Consider the following 14,010-nt stretch of genomic DNA (forward strand, 5'->3'; position numbering starts at 1 on the left):
GTCATGTGCCTTTTTACTGAGGAGTGGCTTCTGTCTGGCCACTACCATAAAGGCCTGATTGGTGGTCTGGCCACTCTCCCATCTCCACAGAGGAACTCTAGAGCTGTGTCAGAGTGACCATCGTGTTCTGGGTCGCCTCCCTGACCATGCCCCTTCTCCCCCGATAGCTCAGTTTGAGTGGGTGGACAACTCTAGGAAGAGTCTTGGTGGTTCCAAACTTCTTTGATTTAAGAATGATTGTCCGCTCTACGGACAATTACTTCGACCTCGTGGCTTGGTTTTTGCTCTGACATGCACTGTCAACTGTGGGACCTTCTATATAGACAGGTGTGTGCCTCTTTTAAAAAAAAATAATAATAATTTGACTGTCAACCAGTTTTTGCTTTGTCATTTATGGGGTATTGTGTATAGATTTTGTAGGCAAAAAAAAAAAAGTAATACATTTTAGAATAAGGCTGTAATGTAAAAAGGGAAGGGGTCCGAATGTACTTTAACTTGTTTGTGTAAGCAGTATATAAGAGAACTAACTGGACTGCCCCGGCGGAGCTCCTGACAGACCAAGTACTACTTGGTGCATTAAGTTTGTTGGAACCTCTCCAGCTTTCTGATTTAATAAAGAATGATTCATTTAAGATTGACTTCAGGTGTCCCTGGTGGTAATTTCCACGACACTAGCTAAACACGGAATTTGAAATGTTAGTGTGTAATTGAGATGGGACAGAGGAGCGTCTTGACCTTCACCGCTGTCATACTGAGAGACCTGTTGTGTTGTGGTAGGCCCTCTTATTGGCCTGAATTTGATCATGCTGATATTGAGTACTACAGTTGGAAATTAGCTTTGTTGCTAACTCTGGTACTTTTAAATTGATGTTGACCATGAAATCTTGATTCATGCACACTGTCCCTGTCAAATAAATAAGTAGATTTGAGTCAGAATCTACTGTATATCTGTCGACCCATCTCCTAATTTCTTACCATGTCCTAATCTGGTCAAAGTTCTGTACCAGAAGTGCTGCTAATTTTACCAGGCCTGTCCATTTAAGAACAAATTCTTATTTACAATGATGGCCCGGCAAGAGGCCTCCTGTGGGGCAGGGGCCTGGATAAACATTTTTTTAAAGTAAGACAAGACGGACAACACAGATGGAAGACACTTGAAGGGAGACCTATGGCAACAACACAACCTGGCACAAACCCTAAGAGCAGAAAACAGCACGAATTACAGAAACGGCAGAGACAAAGCACATCACACAAAACGGCTACAAATGTCAGTGAGTGTCCCAAAACTATCCAGTTTAAGTGTTTTGCAGCTCGTTCCAGTCGCTAGCTGCAGCGAACTGGAAAGAGGAGCGACCCAGGGTTGTGTTAGCTTTGGGGACCTTTAACAGAATGTGACTGGAAAACCAGGTGTTGTATGCAGAGGATAAAGGGTATCTCAGATAGTGGGAGTGAGACCTGAGGAGTTTTTATAAATGAGCATCAACCAGTGGATCTTGCGTTGAGTGTGAAGAGATGGCCAGTTAACAGTGGAGTGTAGATCACAGTGATGTGTCCTGTAAGGAGCATTTGTGGCAAATCTGATGGCCGAATGGTAAAGAACATCTAGCCACTCGAGCACCGTTACTGGCCGATCTGTATATTACGTCTCCGTAATCTAGCATGGGTAGGATGCTCATCTGAATCAAGGTTAGTTTGGCAGATGGGGTGAAGGAGGAGTGATTACGATGCAGAAAACCTAGATGTAACCTTAGCCTGCAACTTGGTTATGTGCTCCAGGAAGGACAAAGTACTGTCTAGCCAGAATTGGCTGGTGTGAAAAGGGATGGCAGGGAGAAGGAGGTATTAGATAGGTATGTTTCTGTTGTTGCTTATTCATTCTTCTGGCATTTCACATCCGTTTTCAAAGCAAATGTATTCAAAGCACACACTTGAAAACAAACTCATTTACAGACACTCACTTTAGACCAAACACATTCAAAGCGTTTCCTGTGTAAATCTGTCTAATTAGAAAGATGGAGATAAAGGACTGATGCAGGCTCCCATCCAGCCGCAGGACATCAAACAGTGTCTGGTTCCATTCTGGAGAGTCTTCTCCTCCGCTCTCTTCTCTGCATTGATTAGACGGCTCTAGTTAATACTGTGGAAGGGGATGGGAGGTTTGACGTTTTTCTCTGGTTGTGTCTGTCGATTGTCTCCTAAAATGTATTTAGACAAAGCGATTTGGGGAGAGTTTTTAAACTATTCTGTTTTATTGTCTGTGTCGTGTGAGTGAGTGAGTGGGTGTGTCGAATGGGTATTTGGTGGACAGTGACACTCAATAAAAGGACAGAGGGGAAAGAAGATTGCCCTTGATAGACTGAGACGACCAGAGAGTGCCTTAAGAGAAAGAGGAAGTGTTTGATTCACTGCTCTGTCACAAGGAGTAAAGTCAGTATTATTTCAGGCTACCTACTTTGCACGCTACCCACTATGTGTGACGAGGCAAATAGACTTTGTCGCGTGACCCTTGGGGGTTTGCATACTTAACGCGTTCTGCATAGAGACAGACATCTCCAAGCCATCATTCTTAGAATCCTAGATGGACCGAGGAATTTAGACACACCTATGAAACAAATAATTCCCTCTTTATCCCAAGACGTGGTTGGTATATGCTTCTTTTGATTTTGGTGTTTGAAATTATCCGTTTCCCTATAATGTATTTGCTGCCGGTAACATTAGATTTCTCCTTGTTTTCCTTTACATATGGTTATCAGTCGAATGCTTAGTTTTATTCCTTATAGTATAGCTGTCGTACTGCCCCTCTGTCTCTGGTCGGGCTAATTGCAGTGGGCAGTGTTTCAAGCTCTTTGTTTTTTGGACAGTGAAACAGGAATAACACCAACCACTGGCAGACTTACTTTTCTCTAAAACACAATGGCCCAGCGCTCCTCTCCATGCTCTCGCTTCTCTCTCTCTCTCTCTTATTCCTCTCTTCAGCTCAGTTTTCTTTGTGTTTCCATGGTGTTTCTTAGAAAATATCTGTGAAGAGGTGTAATGTAGATTTTTCCGCAATTTCTCTCCCTCGCTTCAACTTCTCCGTGGGACGCCACTGTGCTTTGTGAATCACATGCGTATGTGTGCATCTGTTTTATATTGGTGGTGTGATGTCTTGCATAGCAAACAATTGGGTTTTTGCAATCAGGAATAGCTTACTTTGATTTACATGTGTGATGGTAATTGTGTTGCTGTGTGATAGGTCTTTAAGCGAACTAACTTTAAGCTAACAGCTCTCTCTCACTTGTTTCTCTTGTGCAGATTTACATTATGTACACTAAACTCATTCTGTATATTAAACTCTCTCTCTCTCTCTCTCTCTGTGTCTCTCTCTCTCTCAGGTGTTCCTGTTGCTGTGTATAGCAGACTGGATGGTGTACTCTATGTGGCGTAGTGGTAAAGACCCAGACAGTTTCTCCATCCCCTACCTGACCGCCCTGGGCGACCTCCTGGGCACCGCTCTCCTGGCCCTCAGCTTCCAATTCCTGTGGTACATCGGCGACCAGGACAGCGACGTGGGTGACTGAGATGACCCCTGATCCCTGGCAGAGGGGTCACGCCCGTGCCTCTACCCCGACCCAGAACCCCTACGCCTTCTCCTTCTCTTATGCCTTGCGGGGTTGTTGACGTTTAGGCGGTTTGCCTCGCTCAGCTATTGGTCGCTGGATTCCTCTGCCTCTCCTATTGGGCAGAGTAGCACTTAACAGTATGCTGATTGAGCCAATGAGGAGCTACAGATGTTCATTTGGAAGAAAAAAACAATATTATTTGGAAAGACATTTCTCTGCATCTGGTTCCTTTTTTACATTCAACCAATGACATTGCATTCTAAAAATCATATGCTTCTTACAGTGCAATTTATTAAGCGATTTGACCGTTGTTGTTTCGTTGCAACAAGTCACTTATATCCGGTGGACACTGCAAATTTAGTTGGAAGCCTTCAGTTAGTGAGATCAACGGGCTGCAGTGTTTAGTCCTGACAGAGGGGAGATACATGGACAGACAGGGTGGAGAAAGGCCAGGTTACAGGAGGTACACACCTGGCCCTTGACAGCTAGGGCCAGGGTTTGCAGGGTTAGTCGCTGGATCAGCTGTTTTAGAGCTGGGATGGAACAAAAGCCTGCACACTATGCTGTTGTTACAGACTAGTATTGCCTTCCCCTGGTCCAAAGCTTTATATAGTCTATACTAGAGCACTGAGTCTACTCTCAGCCCAGACGATATGCATCTCACTCTCTTTGGATGCACTTCGTTTAGGCTCTCATTAAGGTCAGTCACAGATTGAACCTCAGTTGTTTATCTGTGTGGGGTTTCATGTGGCCATCTGTACCCTTAGTTTTGTTTTGCATGATCACAAGGAAGGACAAATAGAATTGGGGACAGCAGCCTGATCGTGACAGTTAACGGTACTCAAAGGAATGTATTGGATACCTGCTATTTTCATACCTCTCGAGGGACTTGATTCTTTGCTCTTTCTCCCTCTTCTCTTCCCCCTCTCTCTCTCTCTCTCTCTATCTATCTATATATATAATGGCGGTCCAGTCACACAGAGTAGGTAATATTGTGGTGTTATACAGTCAGGTCCCGTGCGATCATGTGGTTTTGACCGTGGACGTTTACACGCCACGCACTCTGTTTACACGTATGTGCGTATGTTCACTACGGTGGCTCTCTGCCGTTAATATTCCAATGAAATGTGCCTGCGGAGATTCACAGGGTGATGAGATGTTATTCTTTCTGATGCCATATTCCTTTAGTTTTCTGTTGGATCTGTTGTTGTTTTCTAACCTCTAATAATGTACTGTTAAAAGGGTTTGTTGTTTTCATATTCGCAATCTGTTCTCGGAAACGGACCACGAATTACCTTTTTGTGACTCATATAAACGTTTAATAAATAAATAAACGTCCAGCATGAATAAGCTGCTTACAAATGTGTGATTATACTGAGTGAAGATTTGCCGGTCCCTCAGAGAGGTTAATTGGATGTTGTAGTATTAGTGGTTGTTCAGTCAAAGCTCTTGTCTAAAGAGGTTTAGGATGAAATGCCGGTAGACAGGGAAGGACAAGATCAGCTCCGATTGAGACAAATCCGTGTATACCAACACTTCTCTGCAGTAAAGCAATGTTATGATTTGAAGTCTACCACACTGTGGTAGAAATATATTGTGTGCTCTTTGGATGCCCTCAGGAGATCACTGGACAATCACTGTCTCTATCTCCCCCAGTCTCCATGGTAACACCAGTGTGGTATTTCACCTTTCATGACCTCTCTCGATGAACATGCCTACACACACACGCTCTTGTCTGTCTTCCCTCTTCATGTCACTGCTTCCGTCTCATTATGTCTTCTCATTCCCTCACTACTTCTCTCATTCCCTTCCTCTCGTTCTCTAACCATTCTTTATTTCTCAGAGCTCTCTCTTTCAGATGTGAGAGACCAGAGAGGTGGGAACAGCACCCCCAGAGACATGTTGACATTACGTGCTCCTTTGGGTGGACACTAATATTAAAAATGCCATATCATATCAACTGGTGTGTGAGGTTATGATAGCTTGGCTATGTCACCTACAGGCCGATCTGTCTCTGTGGAGGTGTTATACATGTTAGGTGATTTAGTTTGAAAGGTGTCGCGTCAGACTAAGATTATAGAATTCATTGGAAGTGTGAAGAAGGGTTTACTGTAATTGCTGAAGTTTTACTTGGCATAGAGTTGGAAAGAGAAAAGCATTTGAATAACAGCGTATGGACTCAGTCTGACAGTGGTGAAAGTTTTATACATTATAGTATCTCTACATTCTGACGCCTTGCAAATAGAGTTGCATGGTAAAAAGAAAGATATATTATCTGGTTCTGGACATCAAAGATGAGCTTGAGCAGTATTCCTTAACCCTCTCCTGGGATAGATCAGAACATGAACCTTTAATGCTTGTTTCTGAATGCATCACAGTCCGTTGTCTGACCAATACTTAGTAGATCTGATGGTGACAAGCGTTCCAACCACCTCCACCTTTTAGTTCCAACTAGGCCTAAGTAGGGTTGCACATTTTGAGGAATATTCTGAGGTGGAAACTTTCCGTGGGAATTAACAGGAATTTATGGGAATTAACGGAAATATATGCAAACGAATATTAATACCATTTTAATGTAGATGTTTTTTGCATTGGATATATTTACCATATCATATGGAGACAGAAACATAAATATTTTACCTTATCATAAGTAGACATAATTGCAAATTATTAAATCTTTCCAATAGAAATTTTAAAAACAATTTAGTTACAAATTGAACTTTAATTAAATGAGTTTACTCTTCACATGGGATGATTTCACTGAACAACAAAAGAGAATATTGAATGATCCCCAATGATCCATCGCATCTCACAAAAACCTTTTCAACATACATCTGTAAAATGATAGTCTAGAAACTAAAGCTTTGGTTGTCTTCCTCTCAGGCTTCCATGTCTTCTCCCTGGACCTCCTCAATGTCCACCTCTTGAACATCAGACTCTGAGGCCTCATCTTCACTGTCACTTTCCAACCTTGTTAAGGATGTCTTGTTGTCAGGCTCAAAAAGCCTCAAATTTGCAAAGATGGCCACCAATTTTTCAACCCTTGTATTGGTCAGCCTGTTGCGCGCTTTGGTGTGTGTTCCCAAACAAGGACCAGTTGCGCTCTGAGGCGGCTGATGTTTGTGGGATTTAGAGGATGATGGAAGCAACAGGGGAAAGAGCCTCAGCTCCACAAAGTCCCTTCCACCAGGTGGCTGATGAGATAAGTTGGCACGACTGCCATATTGCATCTCCATCCCAAGGGCCTTGCTTGGAGTGTACTTCGCCAGACTGCCAAGAACCTTGCCCTCATCCAGGCCAAGATGGCAAGACACGGTAGTGATGACACCATAGGCCTTGTTGATCTCTGCACCAGACAGGATGCTCGGGGTCCAACATGTACGCTGCGGCGTGTATGGGCTTCAGGCAGAAGTCTTCACACTTTTTGATGTATTTCAGAACTGCTGTGTCCTCTGCTTGGAGCAACGGTGAAGTGGACAGGGCAGTATGGATTTCTTCTCTTACATCTGCAAGCAGAGTCTGAACATCAGACAGGATGGCATTGTCTCCCTCAATCTGTGCAATGGCTACTACTATAGGTTTCAGGCTGCTTACCACTCTCTCCCAAAACACATCATCCAGGAGACTTCTCTTGATGGGGCTGTCCATATCGTCAGACTGTGATATGGCCATTTCTTGGAGAGAACCCTTCCCCTCCAGGAGACTGTCAAACATGATGACATCACCATTCCAAAGGGTGTTGCTGGCCAGCTTCAATGTGGTGCTCTTATTCTTCTCACTTTGTTTGGTGAGGTAGATTGCTGCTATGACTTGATGACCCTTCACATACCTAACCTTGGCTCTGTATCCATTTTTTTTCAGTGCCTTGATGTACTTGAGGAGCAGATTCAATGCATGAGCAGCACAGCCAATGGGTGTGATGTGAGGGTAGGACTCCTCCACTTTAGACAAAGCAGCCTTCATGTTCGCAGCATTGTCTGTCACCAGTACAAATACCTTCTGTGGTCCAAGGTCATTGATGACTGCCTTCAGCTCACCTGCAATGTAGAGACCGGTGTGTGTGTTGTCTCTTGTGTCTGTGCTCTTGTAGAATACTGGTTGAGGGTTGGAGATGATGTAGTTAATTATTCCTTGCCCACGAATATTCGACCACGCATCAGAGATGATTGCAATACAGTCTGCTTTCTCTATGATTTACTTGACCTTCACTTGAACTCTGTTGAACTCTGCATCCAGCAAATGAGTAGATAAAGCATGTCTGGTTGGAGGGGTGTATGCTGAACGAAGAACATTCAGAAATCTCTTCCAATACACATTGCCTGTGAGCATCAGAGGTGAACCAGTTGCATACACAGCTCGAGCAAGACATTCATCAGCAGGAGGACCATGAGCTGTTGCTATCGATAAGGTGTGTGAATCATAATTTTTACCTCAAATAGAGGTAGAGGGACTTTTGTCAGAGGTTGCTTGTTGTGAGCGCTGAGGGAACTTTATGCACTTGGCCAGATGATTCTGCGTCTTTGTTGCATTCTTCACATATGATTTGGCACAGTATTTGCAAATGTACACAGTTTTTCCTTCTACATTAGCTGTAGTGAAATGTCCCCACACATCAGATAGTGCCTGTGGAATTTTCCTGTAAATATTAGAGAAAAAATTGTAAGAAAAACAGCAAATACAAGTCCATGTACAGATAAATAGTTAGGCAGTTAGATTAAACAACTCATTTGTAAGATATATTTATTTTAATGGAACATGTATGGGAAACAGGTGAATTAACGCTCTTCAGTTAGCAGGCTCAAGCAAGCTAAAACCCACATGGTAGCAAAAACTAGCTGAAATTGTTAACAAGTTCTAAATCATTTAAACACACTTTGCTGTAGGCTACTATTTACTAGTTAACAAAAAATCATGTATGTCATATAAAATATATTCACCCCACCCAGTATTGTGATCAAAACTTACCAGAAAGCATGTAGTCTTTGGCTCAGGCAGTGTAGTAGTGTGGGCTCAATAGCATCTCATTAGTGTGCAAGATCTTGAGAATCAGCTGTACATGTGATGGAAGAATGCACTGTGCATGCAGAGGGTTGCAATTCCATTGAATTGGGGATAGTTTAACCAAAATATGCCAGAAGACCTAGAATTGCCTTGTGTATCCCACAAAAAAAGGTTCACTGTTATAAGCTAACTTTTTTGATGAATTTAAGCAAAATTCCCCAAATTCCAGAGTTTAACTTCCCATGGAAAATTTCCGGAAAAAATCCGGAAACTTACCAGAAAGTTTCCGACCCTTTGCCACCCTAGGACTAGGTCTATCCAATGGATATCTATTATTTGACAGTACTGATACCATGCTACGTTAACCCATGTACCGTAATACGCCTTCAGTTTGCTGTGTTTTTGTTCTTTCTCAGTGAAGTCGGAAGGGCGTGACTAAGTAGTTAAAGAGCAGATTTGCGGCTTGTGTATTTTCATGGTTGTGTTGCGCGCTTGTCTGTCTGCCCCGTTTAAAAGCCGATTTTCATGGTTGTAGAGGAGAGTCTCTGAAGTGTCAGTAGCGTGTGGCTTAACGACCAGAGCAGAACCTCCTGAGACCCCATAACCAGAACAGTGAATTACTCTTGGCTGTCTCTTCACCTCCTGTCTATACTGTATAGGAGAGAGCAGGGAATAGGATGTAATCTATCTAGACTACTGACATGCTTGTTTTTTCTTTTACTGTCCTCTGTAGATACTTACTCAAATTCTGCAATCACTGACTGCATGGGGGAAAAGATACTTGGAAGTGAGGTTTTAAATGATATCATTCATAAAGTGTGTTATGGGATTTCTCTGCCTCCTTACCATTCAGTAGATACTGTAGTTGTTGAGCATGGATAATGTTATTGTGACAGCATAGGGTTAAAACAAAATGTCTGCATTAGGAAAAGATGAGGAGTTGCAAAAAGTGAACACCAGATGGTTGAGAGAGTGAACTCCCACTGTGTTACTGTTGAGTTAAGATGTTAGACATTTATTACACTAGATGGTTTTTATGAGGTGGCATGTCTCCAATGTTGGCCCATGTCTCTGCCTGGCTACAGAGAGGAATCATGTACTGTATGACTGCATCACACACTCTCTCTTACTACAGTCTGAGAATGTAAGTGAGCAGCCTCTGTATGTTTGTTCTGTGTTTCTATGTGTAGTATGTACAGTATTCTGTGGGCATGTAACAGTGTGCCTCTGTTGATGTCTAGACGCTCTGGTGTTAACAAGGGGTGCTGAACCTTGTATTGGGGGGTTTGAGTTGACAGGTTTGACTATGGCTTGGGAAAAGGGGTACGGTCTGCACCAGGGGGACCATGAAATTGAAACCTAATCCAGGGGTCATCTCTGGCCCCTCCAGTAGTCCCAGCGGACCTATGTGGCCCCCGGGCTTACTGGCCTAACTGAACGGAGAACAATAGCTGATTCACACTGGAAGCTAATAGGAAACAGATCATTTCCCCCCCTGATTATTTTCTCCAGTGATGGGGTGTTCAGAGTGTGCCTCTATGGAAACTCAATCGACCCAGTGTTGCTGTGAGAGATAATCATGACTGTCAGGAGTAAACCTAATGAGGGTTATTAAAATGAAAATCATTGTTATATGTTTTACTACTATGACTGGAGAGCGAGAGGGATGGGTTGGAGAGGGGAAATAACTAGTAGGAAGGAGACATGGAGGAAGGGAAGTAAACTGAGAGATTCCTGCCACCCAGGGGTGAGATTCCTTGGGGACTGATGGAGTGGCGTCAGATGCCAGGGTTAGCCTTCTGACCTGAACTGTGCTGTTGCCAAGAGTTTAAATAAGAACAGCTCAAGTATTTCTTGTCTACAGTCGGCCTGGTTCATAATCTAGCCGTGTCTTTATCACCTCTGAACCGTAGCCAGTATAAAACCTACTGTAGACCTATGTCACTGAGGGGGACTGGGAGGAATCAATGACGCTGTGAGCAGGGCCCGATGGCTCTACTGAGGAAGTGAAACACCAATCGATTCTTCTTTACTTAGACCCCAATCAATCTCATTTGGCAAGAAACCCAGAAAGAGGGAGAAAGTGATAGCCACCGGGTGGGTGGTGAACATTTAATTTGAGGTGGGAATCACACATCTGCGTGTGTGGCAACGTATGGAAGGCTGAGGGGGACACAGCCATGAGATACACAGAGTGACAGAGAACAGCATAAATAGACCGAGAGAGAGATTGTTTTGTTTTGTGACTAGGACATGGATGCTATGGTTTTACCAGGCCAAACCCTGCTGCTACCTGGTCTGTCATTCTGCCTGACTAAAGAGGACACCCAGCTGGATGTGTAACAGCCACACTCTATCCTTGATTTATTTTAGAGCTGTCATTTAATGTCTTTTTTAATGTCTGCGGTGATGCAACACTTTGTCGGGTGTTGTATTTGCCTTTTAAGCATAAATTTAAAAAACAACTGATTACATGCATTCTCCCAAACCACAGATACCTGCAGTGACACAGCTCACATGGACACAGCAGCTGTTAACTTCCCTTCCCTACACATGAACACACACACACACTCCCCTGATGTGCCACTGTTAGCAGCCTCTCTCTAATGACAGGGTTTATAGCCAATGAAAAGGCAGGGCCGTGGAAATAGGTTGGATGTATTTCTGACAGGAATGGAGAAATGCCTCTATGTGGGGAGATGCTGGAACTATTTCTGACAGGAATGGAGAAATGCCTCTGTGGGGAGATGCTGGAACTATTTCTGACAGGAATGGAGAAATGCCTCTATGTGGGGAGATGCTGGAACTTTCTGACAGGAATGGAGAAATGCCTCTATGTGGAGAGATGCTGGATGTATTTCTGACAGGAGTGGAGAAATGCCTCTATGTGGAGAGATGCTGGAACTATTTCTGAAAATAATAGAGAAATGCCTCTGTGGGGAGATGCTGGATGTATTTCTGACAAGAATAGAGAAATGCCTCTGTATGTGGAGAGATGCTGGATGCATTTCTGACAGGAGTGGAGAAATGCCTCTGTGGGGAGATGCTGGATGTTTTAGAATGGGAATATTAACTTATTTCCTATGTCTTGGAAAAAGCAGGTGGTGGAATTTACAATGGCAGTAAGTTTCATGCATAACGTATTGTGTTGTAGTTCTCTGGGTGGGTTATTTCTGCTTATATTAGGGATTGATATGTAGTTCAGAAAGGTGGTAGGAGACAGTACTGTGCTTTTATTAATGAAAGACTGATCTGTGGCGAGAGAGGGATGAGAACTTTCCAACTCAAGTTCTTTTTAATGGATTCCGTGGCCCTGGCCATTTCTTCAAAGGTGCCCACTTGAAAGGAACCACTGTGCTGACCACAAGGTCTGTATAATGAGAGAGATCAGGACCTTTCCACAGAGAGCAGGCTGTATACATGCACTGGAACAAGTGGCCATATTGGGGTAGATTCAAACCAAGCTGTTGACATAGGGGACTTTCTCAATGTGAACTACAGGGTGCAATAAATAGCAGAGGCCTCAGTGACTCAGCATTTGGTTGATTCATCAGCATAGCAGCAACTTTACACCAGTTATAATTGTGCTTTCACAGTTCGTCAAATGTATCTGTCATTAGATCCTTAGCTAGTTTCTATTTCTTCATGACAAATGTACAGAGATGAGTGTGAAGGAGCCACTGGCTCTCCGAGTAACGATCTCACCTCTAGTACACAGGGTTGTAGGTTCAATCCCAGGCTCAGCTCTCGAGTGTAGTTGTGTTCATACTCAGTAATGGTTGGAAGGCTAGTAGATGTCATGGGGTAAATACCTGGGGTTCCCTCTCCTGCAAAAAGCAGCAGTCGTGGATGAAATCTCCTGGAAAAACTAACTGTCTGCTTTTTCCAGGAGATTTTATCCAGGACTGTTGCTCTTTGCTGTTCTGGAATTGCACCCCAGGAATGTATACTGCCTTCAAATCACCCATTTCCTCAAGTGGCCGTAACTCCTCAGAAGGCAACCACACAGCACCTGGGTTTAAACCTACAACTCCGACTCCAACACCAAGTTTGCCGATGACACACAACATTGATGAGACGGCCTATAGGGAGGTCAGAGATTTGGCCGTGTGGTGCCAGGACAACAACCTTTCCCGCAACATGATCAAGACAGAGGAGATGATTCTGGACTACAGGAAAATGTGGACCGAGCACGCCTCCATTCTCATCGACGGGGCTGTAGTGGAGCAGGTTGAGAGCTTCAAGTTCCTTGGTGTCCACATCACCAACAAACTATCATGGTCAAACACACTAAGACACTAGTGAATCAAATCACATTTGATTGGTCACATACACATGGTTAGCAGATGTTAATGCGAGTGTAGCGAAATGCTTGTGCTTCTTGTTCCGACAATGCAGTAATATCTAAAAACTAATCGAACAAATTCCCAACAACTACCTTATTCACACAAATGTAAAGGGATTAATAAGAATATGTACATATAAATATATGGATGAGCGATGGCTGTGCGGCATAGGCAAGATGCAGTAGATGGTATAGAATACAGTATATACATATGAGATGAGTAATGTAGGATATGTAAACATTATTAAAGTGGCGTTATTTAAAGTGACTAGTGATAACTTTTATTAAGTCAATTTATTTAAGTGGCCAGAGATTTGAGTCTATGTTGGCAGCAGCCTCTCAATGTTAGTCATGGCTGTTTAACATTCTGATGGCCTTGAGATAGAAGCTGTTTTTCAGTCTCTCGGTCCCAGCTTTGATGCACCTGTACTGACCTCGCCTTCTGGATGATAGCGGAGTGAACAGGCAGTGGCTCGGGTGGTTGTTGTCCTTGATGATCTTTTTGGCCTTCCTGTGACATCAGGTGCTGTAGGTGTCCTGGAGGGCAGGTAGTTTGCCCCCGGTGATGCGTTGCACAGTCCGTACTACCCTCTGGAGAGCCTTGCCGTTAAGGGCATTGCAGTTGCCGTACCAGGCGGTGATACAGCCAGACAGGATGCTCTCGATTGTGCATCTGTAAATGTTTGTGAGTGTTTTAGGTGACAAGCCAAATTTCTTCAGCCTCCTGAAGTTGAAGAGGCGCTGTTGTGCCTTCTTCACCACGCTGTCTGTGTGGGTGGACCATTTCAGTTTGTCCGTGATGTGTATGCCGAGGAACTTAAAACTTTTCACCTTCTCCACGACAAATCCTATTCCCCCTCAGGAGACTGAAAAGATTTGGCATGGGTCCTCAGATCCTACAGCTGCACCATTGAGAACATCCTGACTGGTTGCATCACTGCCTGGTGTGGCAACTGCTCAGCCTCCGTCCGCAAGGCACTACTGAGGGTAGTGTGTATGGCCCAGTACATCACTGGGGCCAAGCTTCCTGCAATCCAGGACCTCTATACCAGGCGGTGTCAG

The 14,010-nt window shown here is 43.8% G+C and overlaps 1 protein-coding gene across 2 annotated transcripts in view; it reads left to right on the forward strand.

The window, feature by feature from the left end:
- LOC120049908 (solute carrier family 41 member 2-like) overlaps window positions 1-4,949 on the forward strand; it is a 34,695-nt gene extending 29,746 nt beyond the window's left edge. For both annotated transcript variants that reach the window (XM_038996405.1, XM_038996406.1), the window contains exon 11: window positions 3,375-4,949. In XM_038996405.1, the coding sequence (XP_038852333.1) occupies window positions 3,375-3,560 (186 nt within the window). In that variant the 3' untranslated portion in view covers window positions 3,561-4,949. The remainder of the gene's footprint in view (window positions 1-3,374) is intronic.
- The last annotated feature ends 9,061 nt before the right edge of the window (window positions 4,950-14,010 follow it).

Source organism: Salvelinus namaycush, chromosome 6, assembly GCF_016432855.1.
Source record: "Salvelinus namaycush isolate Seneca chromosome 6, SaNama_1.0, whole genome shotgun sequence".
NCBI lineage: Eukaryota > Metazoa > Chordata > Actinopteri > Salmoniformes > Salmonidae > Salvelinus > Salvelinus namaycush.